This window comes from Leptodactylus fuscus, chromosome 4, assembly GCF_031893055.1.
Source record: "Leptodactylus fuscus isolate aLepFus1 chromosome 4, aLepFus1.hap2, whole genome shotgun sequence".
Taxonomy (NCBI): Eukaryota; Metazoa; Chordata; class Amphibia; order Anura; family Leptodactylidae; genus Leptodactylus; species Leptodactylus fuscus.
The window spans coordinates 82,478,244-82,497,686 of NC_134268.1; the positions used below are offsets into that span (position 1 = coordinate 82,478,244).

The 19,443-nt window shown below is 39.4% G+C and overlaps 1 protein-coding gene across 1 annotated transcript in view; it reads right to left on the minus strand.

Moving 5' to 3' along the window:
* Positions 1-206: 206 nt before the first annotated feature.
* Positions 207-19,443, minus strand: part of FBXO15 (F-box protein 15) — a 78,423-nt gene continuing 59,186 nt past the window's right edge. The window contains exons 10-12 of the mRNA XM_075272166.1: positions 7,168-7,292; positions 4,769-5,038; positions 207-506 (exon numbers count right to left, since the gene is read on the minus strand). Coding sequence (XP_075128267.1) covers positions 489-506; positions 4,769-5,038; positions 7,168-7,292 — 413 coding nt within the window. The 3' untranslated portion in view covers positions 207-488. The remainder of the gene's footprint in view (positions 507-4,768; positions 5,039-7,167; positions 7,293-19,443) is intronic.

The following is a 19,443-nucleotide window of genomic DNA, read 5'->3' on the forward strand; positions in this document are numbered from 1 at the left end:
ACTTCAAATTTACATTATGTGAAATATTAGTGCAGTAATTAAAGAACCTAGGACTGCCTGAGTGGATAAGACATGGATGTGCTTTATGCAAAAAAAAACATGTACTGTGGGTCAGAAATCACAGGTAAAGAACTAAACTATTATATTAGTAATTATTTTCTTATTTTAATCCCTGAACAGCAAAGTAACATTATAAAGAACACATATATAATCAAGGCTTAAAGCAAAAAAGGGCAGAAAAACAAAAAACATTGAAATAAATTACGGTAAATAAAAAGTAACAATGTTCAGACTGCCCATCATATATTACAATAACTAGGAGACTGAATAATAATTTAACAGTTCCAAAACCATAAACCATATCTACAACTACAGCTGAAAGGTAGCTCTGAGATATAAGCAGTTCACTTTAGACGGATTGCAGCAGACTCAGCAGAAGTAAGTGCTCGTCTTCGTCTTCATCTTCAAGAGGAATTGAAACAAACTCTCTAATCGACAGGAGAATCCTAAAACATAGAAAAGACATTAAGAAACAGAAGCACAAAGAATATTAAGTTTTATAGTGCTTTAGGACAAATCTTTGTAGATACTCAGCAATACCGACTTCTGGTTAGTAAAAATCGGAGCATTTCAGCTTCGCTGCCAGGAACACTCTGTATGGGAAGGAGTTTGCATAAAGCAGTTCTGGACAGGTCAAATTTAGCAGGAATTATAAATGAAGAATTGTGGCAAACTCATCAGATTCAGGACTATTGGAAACAATGGCTCGGTACATACAGTACAAAACTGTGTTGCAAGCAGCTTAGTACTTTATAATAAGATTCCCATCTAATTGTCTCTTGCTTTTGTATTTTGGATCATTGCCTTGCTGCATATAGCCTTAAAGGGGAATTTAATCTAGTCAACCTTCCCTTCTGACAAGTTAGATACATGTGATAATAACACACTGCTGAAGCCTCATTGCAGAATGATAGAGCTAAATGGACCTTTGCTTTTGATAGGCGCATACTTTAAAACGCCTGATAGAGCATTTGCCACCAGAGCTCCACATAGCGTCTGACAGCAAAAAAAAAAAAAAAAAAAAAAAAAAAAAGTGCTATGGGAAAAACCACAGCAGCAACGCATTGTTTCCTCTGTGGACTTTCTGCTTTATTTATATCTATAGGGAAACGACTGGTGTTTCCGCAGGTATAATTGACATGCTGCAATTTCCAAAACCACAGCGTTTTTTAAATTGCAGCATATCCGCAGCGTATATTTTCCCGCACTATGGGCAACACTACACTGTGGGAAAACCATGGCCTTAAGAAGTAAGGTATAGGGCATGTAAAAATCCTACAGACTCCTAACCCCAACACAAAACATCTATAATCATGGGGAAAGTCAGAAAGTCCTCATGCACAATTTCAGCATGGTCAACCAGTCTCACTAAAATATGTGAGTGTGTCCTCTAAATTAGATCAAGTCAGTTACAAAACTTTCAATATTTATGATGTCTTTGGGATCCACAAAGTGGATAACAATTCATTGTTATTTTATTTTCAGCTTTCACCAAATTCGCAAACGAAAACCATATTCGATCAGTATGACTACCTAAAGAGGACCTTTCACCTCCTGGGGCACACGCGGTGTAATACACCACTAGAAAGCCGACAGTGTGCTAAATTCAGCGCACTATCGGCATTGCCGTTCTGTGCCCCCGGTGAAGAGCTAGCGGTGCCAGTACCGTAGCTCTTCACTGTCAGAAGGGCGTTTCTGACAGTCAATCAGGAACACCCTTCCTCACAGCAGCATCTAATGCGATGTACTATGAGAGGGGGCGTTGCTTACCGCCCAGTGTGAGGAACGCACCCAAGTACTCGTATATGGACGAGTACTATCAGGAGGGGAGGGAGGCGTTCCTCCCCGCTCACACAGTACAGCGCAATAGGCGCTACTGTGAGGAAGGGTGTTTCTGACTGACTGTCAGAAACGCCCTTCTGACAGTGAAGAGCTACGGTACTGGCACCGATAGCTCTTCACTGGGGAACAGAACGGGAAAGCCGACAGTGCGCTGAATTGAGCACACCGTCGGTTTTCTAGCGGTATATAAAACCGCATCTGCCCCAAGAGGTGATAGGTCCTCTTTAAATGCCTAAAGAGCAAGCAAACAAAAAAATATCTCTGGAAATACTATACTATGGCATACCTACATTATATATATATATATATATATATATATATATATATATATATATATATATATATATATATATATATATATATATAGTAGGTATCATTCGGTTTACAAAATAAAAACCCCACTAAAACAGAAATCTGTTAATTTGGCTGGCATTAATCTCATGTGTATAAGCAGCTTTAGAATGTTGTATAGCTTTCTAATAACAGAAGACTCTGAACAGATCACCTCCACAGTCCATCACTAGTCTGAGCAGGGAGGTGACAGGTATGGCTGAGACCAGTAATAGGCTGCAGTGGGCGATCCGATGCCTAACATTCTATTCCCCCACCCCCCGCCACACACACATACACAGGTTTTAGTCAGTCTCTACTTTAACTGGATTGTATCCCTGAACTGGTCAGAACAATATTTCCAGATCTCCAATGAACATTCCAATTGGGGCCAGAAAACCCCTTTATGGGTAAAGTTACATGTAGCAAATCTGTCAAAGAATCTGCCCGCAGATTTGCAGCTAGCAGCAGGCTACAGATTTTCACCCCTTTCACTGTACGAGGGGATAAAACCACATGAAAACTGCAGTATCACTGCGGCATAATCAACATGTAACACAAGCAGACTTTTGCTATTGCTTTGCCAAGATCTGCAAATAAAATAATCCATAATAAATGTTGCAAATTTTAATTTCCTGGGGCTGTTCAGTTCTAGCATGCAACTATACAGATTGTGCATATATGTGTTAATATAGTTTCCTTAGTTTTATTTCTACACCTCTCGGTTCTATAAAAGTAAAATTCTGAGAGGGGATATATTATAGTGCATGCAATCACTTTTCTGACTGAATTTGGAAGGCCAACCACCTGAACCCATTAGCTGTTGCTAGGTGGTTATCATTTCCTTAGAGAAAATATATTTTGAAGTTTGTAGATATCTACACAATCTGTTTGCTGATATTTTCTGTCATTGAATGAAACCATAACTATTCATTTAAAAGATGAGTTGGTAAAGAAAATGTTGCATTAATCCTTCAAGGGGTTTTCCATAGCTAAATTGTATGGAATCTCAAAAATGTCAGATCATTAAAAAAAGAAAAGTTAGGTGATCGTCAACTAGGAAGGTTCTGGTCCCAGTGTTAATGGAGAGGAGACAACACAAGTCTCTTCACAATTTGAGAAAAACTCATGTATATGTTGAATCATTGGTTTCTGGAATGGCATATACAGTGGAGCCGATATATGATATTACACATTGCAAATTTAGGCTAGATAGTCTACAATGAGACTAAATGTACCAGATTTGTCAAAGTGCATCTGTGGCTGAATACTTATGCACGTCACACTTTTCAGATTTCTATTTGATTAAAATTTTGAAAACCATGTATCATTTTCCTTCCACTTCACAATTATCTGCTACTTTGTCTTGGTCTGTCACTTAAAATCTCAAGAAAACACATTTAAGTTTGTTGTTGTAAGGTGACAAAATATGAGAGAGTTCAAGAGGTATGATTATTTTTGCAAGCCACTGTATCTTCAATAGGATACACCCCAATACACAGCATGGAAACCTCATGCCAGGGCTGGGAAATTTAACACAAAATAACCAAAACTGAAAGTTAGCACGAATAATCGGCGTGAACTTGTTTACATTGCCCTCATTTATTCCGTGTCCATGCCTCCCTATCTCGCACTGCCATTGGCCAAAGGACATGTCACTAACTGTACAATATACAATCAGGATTGAAGATATGTGACTAGTAGAGATGAGCGAACACTGTTCGGAACAGCCGTAGCGAACACTGTTCGGAACAGCCGTTCTGAACAGCACGCTCACATAGAAATGAATGGTGCTTCCATTCATTTCTATGGGAGTGTGCTGTTCGGATCGGCTGATCCGAACAGTGTTCGCTCATCTCTAGTGACTAGCCAAAAGCAAAATTCTGTGGCATGGTGTGACATATCTATCCAACTACACACACAAAGAATGGTGTATATAAGAAAAAAAAAAGTTATGTCTTAAAATAATCGTTCATTAATTATAACAGAGATCGAATGTTAATAGCCATTTTGATTTACTAAGGCAGATCACAGTCAGAGACCACCGATCTCTGCTGCTAAAGTCGTAATTTACTTAGCAACAGGCAGTGGAGAGGAAGCTAGAAGGATCACCTCTGGTAGGCAGCATTTTGGAGTGATTTGTCAGGCAGATAATGTTACTTTGGGTAAAAGCTCATTTACAATGCCGAGTTATTACATTGGCCATGATCAGAGCACAGGACTGTTGACCATTTAAGCTTTTCAAACCAATTGCAATGTCTTAATAATAGATGTATGCAATGATTCTAAAATTACACTAGCGTCATGGCCACAGTCTATCACTAAGAGCTTGGAATCAGCTTGTAAATGCAGTATGAATACATAAATGTAGTGATTTCAGGCATGCAAGTGTCTTGTTTTTTGTCACAATGTTATTTATGAAAAAACTTTTAAAGCATTCTGCGCATATGTATATTGCAATATTCGTCATTATATTGTAGAATCTATGGCAGTAACATGATAATATGTTTTATGTACAGATATGTTTGTTACTTACCGTGTAATTTGTTCCAAAATGACTGTTAACTTTCTCTGTATTTAAGTACAAGACCAGATTTATAACATGATATTCCTCTGCTTCTTTTATCCACATGAGTTCAGCATGGACCTTTCCTATGTCATCTTTGTAGTTCAGGTCAAAGCTCTGCCCCATGAAGTCGTAGAGCGTTTCTGAAGATTTGCTTTCGCATAACTGAACTGGAGCACTGAAACACCAAAATGGAGTTTCTGCTTCATCTATAACGGTCACATCCATCATAAAGCAGTTCTGTCGAATTAAAGAATTGTTTGTTAGCAAAATAATCACTTAAATACAGCAAACACACATATACAGATGTAGCAAAGGTTAACATGACTCCTAACTCTTTAACAACACCATGGTGCAGTGTTAATTTGACTCTTTCAATGGGTTTTCAGTGGCTTTTGTGGTCTTCTGAGATAGGATATCAAGGAACCCATAAAATTATCAAGCTGCAGAAAGACAAGATACCAATTGCTACATCTGTATCTATACACACATATAGTAGGGTTACAAACGGCAAACCCAGGCTTCCACCACCTCTTCTACTTCACGTACATTTGCAGAGCATATAGAGCTAAGAAATATCAAAACGCATATTTAGTATTCCTATAATTGTAGAAACTATTTTGCTAACATCAAATGTATGTTTGTTACTGGTAAAAAAAAAAAAATGAAAAAAGTTGGCAAAACTAGTGTTAAGTAAACTAAGCTTTTTACAGATAAAAAGTTCTATGTTTTTTTGTTAGGCTCAGACAACTCCAATATTAATCATGCTAAGGAGCAGATGGCAAAATTTGCAAGTTTCCAAAAATTTCCAGTCCTGAAACATGAGGAAGAGAAATGTGGTTTTACCCTCTGTGGGGTCCACAGTGCCAGCAATCTTCTTAAAGAGTATGTCACCAGGAATATGCAAATTAAACTAAACATATTGTCAGATACCTTAGTTTCAGCTGAATTTTTTTTATTTATTTTATTTGATCCTCTGTAGTCTGATAATTAAAAAAAAAAAATTGATTATGGAAATATGCAGCCAAGAGCACAGAGGGCATCACCGGTGCTCCAGACCGCTCACACCTTCTGGCTGTAGTACATGGGAGAATGACAGGGAAAAGGCAGACATGCTGAAGTTACACTGCGAGTTTCTTTATGTGTCACACTACACCTGTAAGTGAAAGGGACCTCCGCTTTTGCACCTAGAAGGACAGGGCTTCAGCAGTGAGATTTCGTGTGAGTATTCTACTCAACTCCTCTGCTGTCCCTGGTTCTGCTTTCATATTGCCACCAATGATCGATATGTCGCCCCAAAAGTGCCCAAACATTAAATATTTTGGGGTGGCATGCAAAGGCATTGAGGCATATATGTATATAGTAATATTTCTAACTATGCATGGCTGTCTGAGTTTTAGGGGACCTGTATGCAGCAATTGGGAAAGGATAATGGATGGAGCAGATTTGGGGGCGCATGGATGGAGCAATTGGGAGGCACAGAATAAGCATTTTTGGGAGGCCACTGCAGAAAGTATGGGGCATGGTCGACTCCATTTGGTCACGTATGGATGGCTGATTTTTTGTAACGCATGGATGCAGTAATTGGGGGGGGGGGGGACATAGACAGAGTACTTTTGGTGTGCCACTAATGCAGAAAGTGGGGGCCAAGTTTGGAGCAATTTCGGAAAGAATGTATGGCTGACTTTTGGCGGCTCGTGGATGCAGCAATTGAGGGCACGGATGGAGCATTTTTGGGGGTGCCGCTGGAGCTGAAAGTTGGGGGCATTGTTAGAGCAATTTGGGCAAGCATGGACGACTTATGACAATATGTTTAGTTTCATTTGCTCATTCCTGGTGACAGATGCTCTTTAATAGCACTAAATGGTACACCATTATATCAGAATACTTGGATGCAAAGCACTCAGGTATCTCTGGTAACAATTTGGTATCCATGTGATGCTGCTCCAGTCTCTGTAACTAACTGATCAGAAATTTTCAGGAGACAATTAAGGGAATTCGCGCTCCTGATATGAAAATCAGGTACAAGTCATGTTACTAAATCTTTCCAGCTCTAATGCTGCATATGATAAAATCAAACTAAGGCTAGGGCCCCATGGGGCGATACACAGCGCTAAAGCACTGCGGGGAAAAAAGGTGGCAGGTCCGCGCTGCAGTTTCAAATGCAAAGTGGGCATGGAATTCGCATGAATCCCATCCACTTTGCAGTTTCTGTATAATGCCGCTATTTTTCCTGCGGCGTTTCCGCTGCAAGCAAATCGCGGCATTTCCAGCCTGTGGGGCCCCAGCCTAAAAGTAAAAGCAACTAAAGGAGGGTGGAAATGCAACTATATTTTCATCTTTATTATTATAGTTGAAATTTAGTTTACCTGTATGCTTCCACTTATTGTCAGAGTCTCCCAAAAAAAGTCAACTCTACCCGCAAGAGGGACATGTGCTCTGTTGTTTAACAGTCCGATGGCTGCCATTCGTAAATAACCATTGTGTATATACTCTGTAAAACAGAAATCTTATAAATTCTATAATAAATTCTTACAAACTGAGCAAAGAGGGGAACTTAACTGCATACATCATGTGATGCAACAAGGGAAGACATACTTGATGCTTCACAGTATTAGAAAACAAGCACACATCTTGTAGGCCATTCATCTATTTATTAATAAAATAAGCATCACGGAAGAGCAATTTTGTTGATGAACCAGAGGTGAAAACTAATGGGGGTGGCTGGTTGTAAAGGGATACTAGATCTTATGTGATTTTTATGATACAATCTGCTGGAAGTGACTGAATAAAAAGTCAGAGAATAGTCTATGTTGCTCATGTGATGATATCAGAGCTTGGATTTTCGAGAACCGTGTGCCTGTGAAATAATTATAGGACTAGGGCAGATTCTCAGTCTCTGAAAATAAGCAACAGTCCTATTAAATAACAACATGGAGATATCCTACAAGCCTGAGGAAATACTGAGATAGGAAAACAAAGTATATCAGAAAATTGCATAACATGATTGTACATTGAATATATTTACTGAAGCTGGAATACCTGTTCTAAAATTATAATCAAATACTACTACTAATAAGAATGATAATACAATCGTATCACCTTTTTATCCCTGTTTTCATACACTATGCATGTACAAACATAACAATAGCCTGGGCAGTTCTGTATATGCTTCATTATGTTCATGATCATATCCACTGGACTATTTCTGTACATACTAGAACATCACCCATCTGCCTCAGAAAAATATTTATGGATAAACTGACATATACTGCGGACTCTAAATACACAGCTGCTAATTTTTTTTCTGCAGATATAACCAGAGTTTTCCCCCTTTGCTATGCATAGAGTGAAATCTGTAGCAAATCTACAGCAAAGTCTACATGTATTACATGGTGAGTTCGATGAGGATTTGCAGCAGAATACACAACAGATTTAACCCTTAAGTACTATCATGGTGTGTATGATACACCTTCCAATCTTTGTTCACCCATAATTCCACATTCCAGTATCTGATCAGAAGCTCCACCCACAAACCTTTCAACCAATAGAAACAGAAAGTGTGCTGTTGATTTGTTGAAATTCGTTTAGTGTTTTGTTAGATATGATGACATGAAGACCTGCCGGTGCCTCAGAGACACACAATAGTAAGTATGTAACTTTTTTTTTTTTTTAATGATTATGGACATGCTGCATCACTAATTAACTCATTTAATTAATTAATTAATGAATGTGTTTCCACTTATAGATTAGAAACGGTTGAACTCGGCACCATAATGAATATACAACCTGGTCCTTCTCGGCCTAAACGAGCCAGAAATTACCTTTTTATAAAAATGTTTGCTTTTTATAATGCAAAGCCAAAGCAAATTATATTGTAAGGTTTCTATATGAATGTAGGAAGACTAAGAGCAAAATAGAGAATTTTTTAAAATTTGAAAAAGGGGGACAATAGAGGAATCTGGCTTGGTCACAACTTTTGATTATTTTTCGCATAAAAGTTCAATACGAAAAAATCTGAAGTCAATACATAATGGTTGTGGATTTTGCTATGGATTATCCACTATTCTGCAGCAAAATCCACGCGTTGAAATACATTTACTCAATCTCACCTGGAGCTCCTATAGTAATGGCCTAACCTTGTCTCTACACCTGGCCTGACATGATGTCACACATAACCACTGCTGGGGAGGAGAGTACAACGTAATGTTTCTTATATTTCACACAATAGGTTGGTTTCCACAATTTGTCGCTGTCGATTACCCAGCATGGATTTGCAGCCGAAATATCTCCCGGCAACTCCTGAATGCATGGACCTACTGTTAAAAATCATCCTATGTCTATAGATAGAGGAGTGCATAGAATTGTGGAAAGACACTGAAAGTTTGTTCAAATGGCTGAATCAATTGTATTCTTTAATACAACATGAGAATAGCAGGACTTCATCTGGAAGTAAAATCTATCGGGGCCTCCTCTACCTCTAACTAATGCTTAGAAGAATAAATAAAGCAATATGTTAGAAGTTCATCACTACTGTCCAGCCACATGCAGAGGACCCATAATATATTGGAACAACAATGTAGCAAGATGTTGTATAGCTTTTCCTATTTTAGATCTCTAGTGGCAGCTATACCTGTAAAGAAATATCCACAATGTGGAAATATTTAATTATGTCCTTTTGATTTACTTCATGGCCCCCAGCCAAAATGACTATAGCGGCAGCAATACCCTGACCATCTGCTATTAACACTTAATTAATATCAGGTTCAAGACAATATTCCCTGTACTATGCAATTGAAACAAGCTCGTGTTTTATTCCATACACCACTTAACTTTGTTTGACCTAATCAAGGCAATCTAGGAAATATATGCAAACATACGCAACTTTATCAAATATTATTAACAGCAAAAACAAAGAAAAGATTATTACTATGTAAAACATCATCTCACAGCTTTTACTGGATGCAGACTACAATAAATATCTTTTTTTCTGTATGTTCAACAATAATGGTTGTGTTTAGCTGCTTACATGTAACAGTGGGTTAGGAATCACAGGATAGACAGCATTCATGTTATTAAAAGGAAGTTTGCCTATGGCAGTGGTGAGCAGTGGTGAGCATGCCAATATATTGCCAAAGTTGATGACACACATACAGTATATTGTGAAATAACACAAGAAATAACATTAATAATATTATTAATATCATTAAAAAAAGTTGTTTCGCTTTAAAGAGGACCTTTCACCATTTGGGGTACATGCGGTGTAATACACTGCTAGAAAGCCGACAGTACGCTGAATTCAGTGCACTATCGGCTTTCCCGTTCTGTGCCCCCGGTGAAGAGCTATCGATGCCGGTACTGCAGCTCTTCACCGTCAGAAGGCCATTTCTGACAGTCAGTCAGGTACACTCCTCCTCACAGTAGCGTCTATTGCGTTGTACTATGAGAGGAGTGAGGAACGCCCCCTCCCCTCCTGATAGTACTTGTCCATAGTCGAGTACTGAGGGACTGTTCCTCAGCGCTCAGCGTCATGGCTGGGCCAGTAAGCAATGCCTCTTCTCAAGGTACAGCGCTATAGACGCTGCTGTGAAGAAGGACGTTCCTGACTGACTGTCAGAAACGTCCTTCTGACATTGAAGAGCTACGGTATCGGCACCAATAGCTCTTCACCGGGGGCACAGAATGAGAAAGCCGCACTGTCGCCTTTCTAGCGGTGTATTAAACCGCATGTGCCCCAGATGGTGAAGGGTCTTCTTTAGAGGGAACCTGTCAGGTGTTTTTTGTACCTTAATCCAGTCTGTGTGTAGCATTCGGTAATGACCTTTCCTATTTTGCCCCTCACTAAGCTTTCTGTTGCTCACAAGGCATAGTATAAGCCATTAAAACCTTATGTAAATTTAACAAGTCATCGGGAAAGGGAGGAGCAACCCCAGCCGGAACGAGAATCACTATTTGTTAGCTAAAAGAGGAAACAACCGCTGATACTCATACACCTAATCTAATACAGGGCAAGTAAAGGGCTGTCTTCATATATACTGATTATGCACATCATTGACTCTGAGCATTTTATGCTAGGTTCACACCAGCGCTCTGGTTTCCATTCCTAATCTACTTAAAAAGAGGTTACCCACGAACCCCATAGACTATAATGGAGTCCGCTGGGTTTCCGCCTATAAAATGCAGAGAGCAAAGTCCTGCTTTCAGGACATTTCTCTCTGCATTTTTCAAGAAAAATGTGGGAAGGAATCCCCCAATGAAGAGCAAATGCAGGTGTGAATCCAGTCCTATTTGCTATTATTATTTGCTTATATTTAGGCTGACGCAATTAAACAAAAAACAAAACTCGGTTTAGTTTTTCAGGCAAAAAAAAAACCAAGTAGAACCTGAAAAAAGAAGTTTATCCCATTCACACATTGAAGAAAAATACGCACATTAGAAATACTGCAATTTCCAAAACCATTGCGCTTTTGGAAACTGCAGCATGTCAATTATACTTATGGAAACTCTGCCGGTTTCCCTATAGGTATAATTGAAGCAGAAGGTGCTGAGGGGAGGCGCAATGTGTTTTTGCATTTTTTCCCGTGTTTTTTCATTGTTGCTCGCTACGTGAGGCCTTAGCTTTAAAGTTGAAAAATTTGTAATATTTATTTATTTTGGAAAATGCATTTATTTAACTAAGAAATGTTTAAGGCATCTTGAATGATGGGAATTTTAATTGCGACTAGAACAGCGTAACAATATTATACGCATTCAATTTTCTTACGGCAACAGTAATAATTTTTTAGAATTATCCAACATTTATTGCAAATAATTAAAGCAAAGAGACATTAAATTCTACTGTGATACAATAAGTGACTAAGCCACAAGTCACTTTTCATTATCTAATAAACAATATAAAAGCAGTTGGAGGTCTAGCATTTCCTCACCGCAGAGTTGTCGGCTTCAGTTAAACAGGATGCCACTCACGTTGTATAGTTAATCACATCTCTGCAAATGATGCATTAAAACAAGCTAATACTAAGTAATCCAAAAAACCCATAGACTTAAGTATTACAAAAAACATTAACATAAGAAAGCCGGAACTCTTTTCATCTTTTATAAGTTAAACAAACTGTAATTATACAAAAAGCTTGCATGAGTATTCAATCTGCTAAGAATGACATATGCACAGACTATTCTGGACAGAATTTGGAATGGGGTTTGCTGAGAAATGGTTAATCTTAAGTTTATGCCACACACAGTATTTTCAGTTTGGGCCAAAAAGCTCCATTTCTGTGTCATCTAACGGTAAAGCATTATATCATAATTTTGTAGATTTGTGGCACACACCAAATGTAGTTTTTCTTCAGTGATGGCTTCTTTTTAGCTACTCGCTCATATGCAACACTAGTTTGGACTAAGGCCCCAAGTTACAGAATTCAGCTAAAAAACACTGCGTAAAAAAAACACAGCGAAAATTAATCATGTTTTTTTTTTCCACAGCATTGAGTGTTTGCCACATTTTTCTCTGCAGTTTTCTTCCCTTATTAAATCTATAGAGAAAACACGTACGCATTTCTAGTCAAAAGCTGCGTTTCTGCCATGTAGGGCCTTATCCTTAAAGTTCCAGGGTGGCATGCTGCAGTGCCCATTTCCTTACAACCAACACATCAAAGGTAATTCTGTTAATAACAAGTCATTACCATTCCACAGAGTAGAGAGCAGTGGCACTCGCTGGTTGCCAGAGGGGGCGACTTATGTTCCATTTTCCTTGAATCTGTGTGACATGCCCTGAGTGTTACTTAAAGAGGTTGTCCCATCTCAAGGATCCTATTTATACTGCTAGCTTATGTGGATTTAAGACTTTTCCCAAATACACTGCTTAAGCAAAACTGCTTTGTTTGGTCTCTAACTGAGATTCTTCACTTCATTGTTTACACTGCGTTTCCATAACCACGGACCTGGGGATGGTCTTATCTCCCCGCCCAGGACAAGCGACGTAGCTCCCTACTCTCAGGGAAGGGAGGGGGATTTGAGTGCTCAGAGCACCTTGTATTTCTGAGCCATTTATCTCCCTGTTCTTCCAGTTATCAGTCAGCTAATTGATTTTTGCTGATAAGGGCAGAGACAGGGAGTCCATTAAACACAGACCTAAAAGTGAGTACCGTATATACTCGAGTATAAGACGAGTTTTTCAGCACAGTTTTTGTGCTGAAAAAGTGCGCCCCGGCTTATAATCGCGTCAATACGGTAATTGAAAATGTCACATGACTGGTCCGCAGTGAAAGACATCTGTGGGAGGGCGCTGGAGCAGCGCTGCTACCAATAGGTGAGTGGTGAGGCAGCGCTGCCTCCAGGAACGACCCAAGATGTTTCCAGAGCATCTTCTCTGCCCTGGAAACATCTTAAGGTGGCCCTGGAGACAATGCTGCCTCACCGACCACCTATAGGCAGCAGCGCTGTTCCAGCGGCCTCCCACAGATGTCTTTCACTGCAGACCAGTTCAATTACCACTCGAGTCAATACGGTAATTGACTTGACCGTATTGACTCGGCTGCAGTGAGCCTCCGCTCCAGTCCCGGCCCCCTCTCCCGGCTACATCACACACCGAGTGACGTGGCCACGTTAGCTCAGGCCCACACCCGGCGTGTGTCGATGACGTCTTACTGCATCTCAGCACAGGCAGCGTCATCATGCCCCCTACGCTGCCGCAGCCGCGGGAGAAGATGAGCAGTGGCGGCAGCGCGAGGTCGTTAAGTATGAGAACTTAATGTTTGTTTTATAATAGGCCGCTACCTGCTGAAGTATACCCAGCAGGTATTGGCCTATTTACCAACCTCCCCAGGCCTGCTCACTGCCGACCACTGCATCACCTTATACTATAGGCCGCGGAAGCCAGCAGTGAGTAGGCCCAAGCCCCAGCCGCGATCCCACTGCCGCTATTATTATACTCGGGGGGTCTTTTCAGGGGAGGTGAGAGAAAATAATAAACAGTTTTACTCACCTCTCCGGGATACAATGTTAATCCTAGCCGGCTTCGGGCCTATATGGTAATATCCCAGACGTCACATGGTCTGGGATATTACCATATAGGCCCAAAGCCTATGGTAGTAGTAATAGCCTGCTACTGCTACAAAAAGACTTTGGGCCTGTATAATAATGCTCCAGCACAAGCTTTGAGCCTGTATGGCAACAGGCTGCTACTGCTACCATAAGGCTTTGGGCCTGTACGATAATGCCCCAGTCTGGGGCATTATCATACAGGCCCAAAGAATTATGGTAGCAGTAGCAGCCTGTTGCCATACAGGCCCAAAGCCTCTGCTAGCAGTAACAGGCTATTACTACTACCACAGGCTTTGAGCCTATATGGTAATATCCCAGACCAAGAGACATCTGGGATATTACCATATAGGCCTGAAGCTGGCTAGGATTAACCTGAGGACAAACAGAATGTCATGCTTTTCCCCCCTCAGCTTATACTCGTGTCAATACGTTTTCCCCGTTTTTTTGTGGTAAAATTAGGGGGGGTCGGCTTATATTCGGGTCGACTTATACTCGAGTATATATTGCAAGCTGACTCGTGGTCCTGTAGCATGTAAGTTTGGGATTCTATCACCTTACAAATCCAGCTCTGCTACATCAGCTTCATATTGTGCATCTTCCAGTGATACTGTGCTAATTTATTTACAACCATCCCTCATTACTGACTGCAAACATGTACTGCTATGAAGATAGATAGCAGACCTGACTTGGTCTGTGAGACAGCAAGTGAAACCCCACGCACCAATTTACCGAGAAAACCAGGAAGTGAACAAAGCACACAGCCTGCATGGTGGTGGACAAACGAGATGGGAATACCCCTTTAAATTGTAAAACTATGTTGGCATTTTCTCAGAAAAGAGTGTAAGGATTATCAGGTGCATGGAAAACATTTCCAAAAGAAAATCTGTACCTCACAGTAAGACAATTCAATATCACTGATGAAGTCACCAGTACGCAGGAGCCGTCTTGTGTTTTTGTTTCTACAACGGCCAAGACAAGGAGATATAGCATAACATATGCATGCAACAATGTGTTTGATGACAAATACAGAATTGCTAACCAAAGGCGAAGAAAACAAGTTGCACCACTGCTGCCTAAGTTTACATTACATATTCCAAATATTCTTCATAGCTAAGAGCTTGAAATGTGAACATCTCAAGGATGAGAGAGTTGGAGGATTTGTAGGACAGCTGTCAAGGTTAACCAAAAAGCAGACACCAGCAATCTATGAAAGAGAAATACAATCTTTTGCTTGATATTCAGTCCAAGCTTTGTTGGCAGTAAGCCTCAGCAATAAAGTCACATATTGAATATTATGAAATGACTGCAAGGGTAAATCTGCACAGCATAAGAAAGTATTTTTCTTGAAAGTCTAAACAGAAAAAAAAACACATTAATGTACAATTTGATCTCACTTGTGAAACCAATTGTTAGGAAATTTAATTTGAAGATTCGGATTTGTAGTGTGTGGCAACCTTTAAATACGATTTAGTTTTTACTAAAAATGTCTGTGAAGATTAATTTCACAACCTATCTTTATAAGCCTGGAGCTTTGTTGTTGTTTTTTTTACTGATACGGATCTACAAAGTCTGTTCCATATTACCTTATAGCTCCACTAGGGGGAGCTTTACTGTATACAGATTTATACACACATTTTTATGAAAATAGTTTCCAAGTTACTCTGAATGGCGGCAATGAGCAGGCAGAATGCAGCTGTTTACCTGTATAGCCATACAGTGGATATGGAGCGCAGAATATGATGAAACAGCTCCCTATAAATATCTAAAGATATTACTGATAACTGTGGCTTAATGATTCAATAAAGTTAGGGGGTGGACATGCGCCTTAAGGAGCAGCAGGAAAAATTATACATCTTTATATTTTGAGAACCTCACTTCTCTAGACAAAGTGGCAATAAAAATAGGACCCAACAATCACTGCCATAATAAACACTGGAATTCAAAGTAACAATTTTGATAAACCGTAAGCTAAATAAATACATCTCACTTCACTAATCTTCTAAAACAAACCGAATAATGATATATAAACAGAAAATGATTTATTGTCGTAGTTGTCTACAAAAAAAAATTACCATTCCAAGTTTCCAATTCCAGTTTTTACCAACCTAATAAGAATGTGCAATGCTAAGATATGTTTAACATAAAACATTTTTTTTATACAAAATATTTTATTGTAACGTGCAATAAGTACAAATTAGACTAATGATATAAAGAACTGGTGATATATAGATAACATATATAGTGGGGGAAAAAGTATTTAGTCATCCACCAATTGTGCAAGTTCTCCCACTTAAAAAGATGAGGTCGGCCTGTAATTGACATCATAGGTAGACCTCAACTATGAGAGACAAAATGAGAAAACAAATCCAGAAAATCACATTGTCTGATTTGGAAAGAATTTATTTGCAAATTATGGAGGAAAATAAGTATTTGGTAAATAACAAAAGTTCATCTCAATACATTGTTATATATCCATTGTTGGTAATGACAGAGGTCAAACGTTTTCTGTAAGTCTTCACAAGGTTGGCACACACTGTTGTTGGTATGTTGGCCCATTCCTCCATGCAGATCTCCTCTAGAGCAGTGATGTTTTGGGGTTGTCGCTGGGGAAAACAGACTTTCAACTCCCTCCAAAGGTTTTCTATAGGCTTGAGATCTGGAGACCGGCTAGGCCCCTCCAGGATCCTTGAAATGCTTCTTACAAAGCCACTCCTTCATTGCCCTGGCAGTGTGCTTGGGATCATTGTCATGCTCAAAGACCCAGCTATGTTTCATCTTCAATGCCCTTGCTGATGGAAGAAGGTTTGCTCTCAAAATCTCACGATACATGGCCCCATTCATTCTTTTATGTACACGGATCAGTCATCCTGGTCCTTTTGCAGAGAAACAGCCCCAAAGCATACTTCACAGTACGTACGGTGTTCTTTGGATGTAACTCAGAATTCTTTCTCCTCCAAACACGACGAGTTGTATTTCTACCAAAAAGTTCTACTTTGGTTTCACTTGACCATATAACATTCTCCCAATACTCTTCTGGATCATCCAAATGCTCTCTGGCAAACTTCAGACGGGCCCGGACATGTACTGGCTTAAGCAGTGGGACACGTCTGGCACTGCAGGATCTGAGTCCTTGGCGGCATAATGTGTTACTAATGGTAGCCTTTGTTACGTTGGTCCCAGCTCTCTGCAGGTCATTCACTAGGTTCCCCCCTGTGTTTCTGGCTCAGCATTCTTGTGATAAATTTGACACCAGGGGGGTGAGATCTTGCATGGAGCCCCAGATCGAGGGAGATTATCAGTGGTCTTGTATGTCTTCCATTTTCTAATTATTGCTCCCACAGTTAATTTCTTCAAACCAAACTGCTTGGCTATTGCAGATTCAGTCTTCCCAGCCTGGTGCAGGGCTACAATTTTGTTTCTGGTGTCCTTCGACAGCTGTCTGGTCTTCACCATAGTGGAGTTTGGAGTCTGACTGTTTGAGGTTGTGGACAGGTGTCTATTATACGCATAACAAGTTCATACAGCGGCCATTACTATAGGTAATGAGTGGAGGACTAAAGAAGAAGTTACAGGTCTGTGAGAGCCAAATACTTATTTTCCACCACAACTCGCAAATAAATTATTTCAAAACCAGACAATGTGATTTTCTGGATTTGTTTTCTCATTTTGTCTCTCATTGTTGAGGTCTACCCATGATGTCAATTACAGGCCGGCCTCATCTTTTTAAGTGGGAGAACCTGCACAATTGGTGGCTGACTCAATTATTTTTTCCCCATTGTATGAAGAATCCATTCCTAATGCTATTCTGAACTGCATGCATGAGTTCTTTATGTTGAGAATCTTGTCTATTACATCAGTAATGGAAGTTATTGCAGTCCAGCCACTTGTTATAAAACACAGGGCTCTAATGTTGGAACCCTTATTAGCTGATAGACCGTATTCATTGAAACTCAAATAATAAAAAAAATCACAATGGAGCAACCAAGCAACTACTGTATTCTGGGGAAAAACAATTTTTAAAAAATTTTTTTTTGATCATTTAGAGTAATGCCTTTTTAAAAACCATATGTCATCTCACAATAGCCTCAATAGGAACACTCAAACTAATAAACTCATTCATACACACATAATTTAGAAAAAGTAGATACTTTTTATCCAGTGACCTTGAAAACTAATAGGGTTACCAACCTCTAACCTATTAAAAACCATATAAATTAGCTTTCTGAGATCTGATAACAGTCCAGTTATCTTGTGTAATACAGTGTCACACAGTTAATGACTGCAATTATAAACTGGCTGCAATTGGTGAAAACCTGACCATATTAGCCGGGATTCAGGTCCTAAAATCTCATGGGATTATCTAACTATGTTTCTCCTTAAGAAGGGATCAATAAAGTAAGATTAATTCTATGTTCTTGCTTGGACTGTTTGGGCAATAAATGTATTACATTGCACTTTGTAGAATTAAATGTAAGACTGTGTGTGTATATATATTATAGAAATATATTTTTTTTTTTCCTTCCATGAATTGAAGTTGAAGAACTTACATTACATATCTCCATTTTTCTTAGTAAAGACCACCTGAACAGAAATCCTTTTTTTCCTTTGCATTATAATCTGTTCAGGGCTACATTACAAAAAAAGCATCATTTGCTTTGAAAGATCCGCTGATACATTTTTAGTTAAAGAGAGTCTATAAGTATAGAAATTATTAAAGACAGTACCTTTATAGAACCTTTACCTGTGTTTCTACACTTTCCAAAGAAGTTTTTTTTATTCTGCCATGCAGCTTCATTTTCATGAAAAACAGGATTTTATTCTTATGTAAATTTGCTGAAAAGGGTTTAGGGGCATTTCTCTCCTGACCGGGCTGGTTATCTAGAGCAGAGAATGAAGCCCCAGTCAATGAACAAGACAGGTCTCTAATCAAGAATATGGAATATGTTGGAAAAAAAACTCCAGTAGCTCCATACAGTTGTGTCCTTCCCAGTTTGAAAAAACAAGTATGTTTTTCTGATACTCTATGCATCCGATAGTTATGAGGTTAAAGGGGTTTTCCAGGTTATATGAATTATTGACCCATTCTTAGGATAGGCTTTTGTGGAAGTTTGGTGGTGAACCAACACCTGAGATCTCTGTGGATCAGCTATTAGACGTGGCAGCGGCGCTTCCTGAGCGCTGCCTCTGCTTCACAGGCCATTTGAGATCTGGTTTATGTATCATATGGCCAGTTTGCAGCCCAGTCCCTTTCAAATGAATATAGCTGAGCTGCGATACAAAAAAACAGTCACTATAAAATGTATGGCACTGTATGTAGCTTTCTGTAACCCCAAATCCTGATTGGTGGGGATACTGGGTGTTTCGCTCACGCCAGTCTGCCATTGATGACCTATAATAAACATGGGTCAACAATTGATAAGCTTTAAAAACACATTTAATTACAGTTCATTAAGGATTTTGCCAGCACGTTGCGATACTGTATTGCATTTGTTTCCTAAGAAATCGGGAGTCATTGACAACACAGAAGTTAAAACTGTTAAGGCCGGGTTCACACAGGGTTTTTTGGGCCAGATTTTGAGGCGGAATCCGCGCCAGAATCCGGC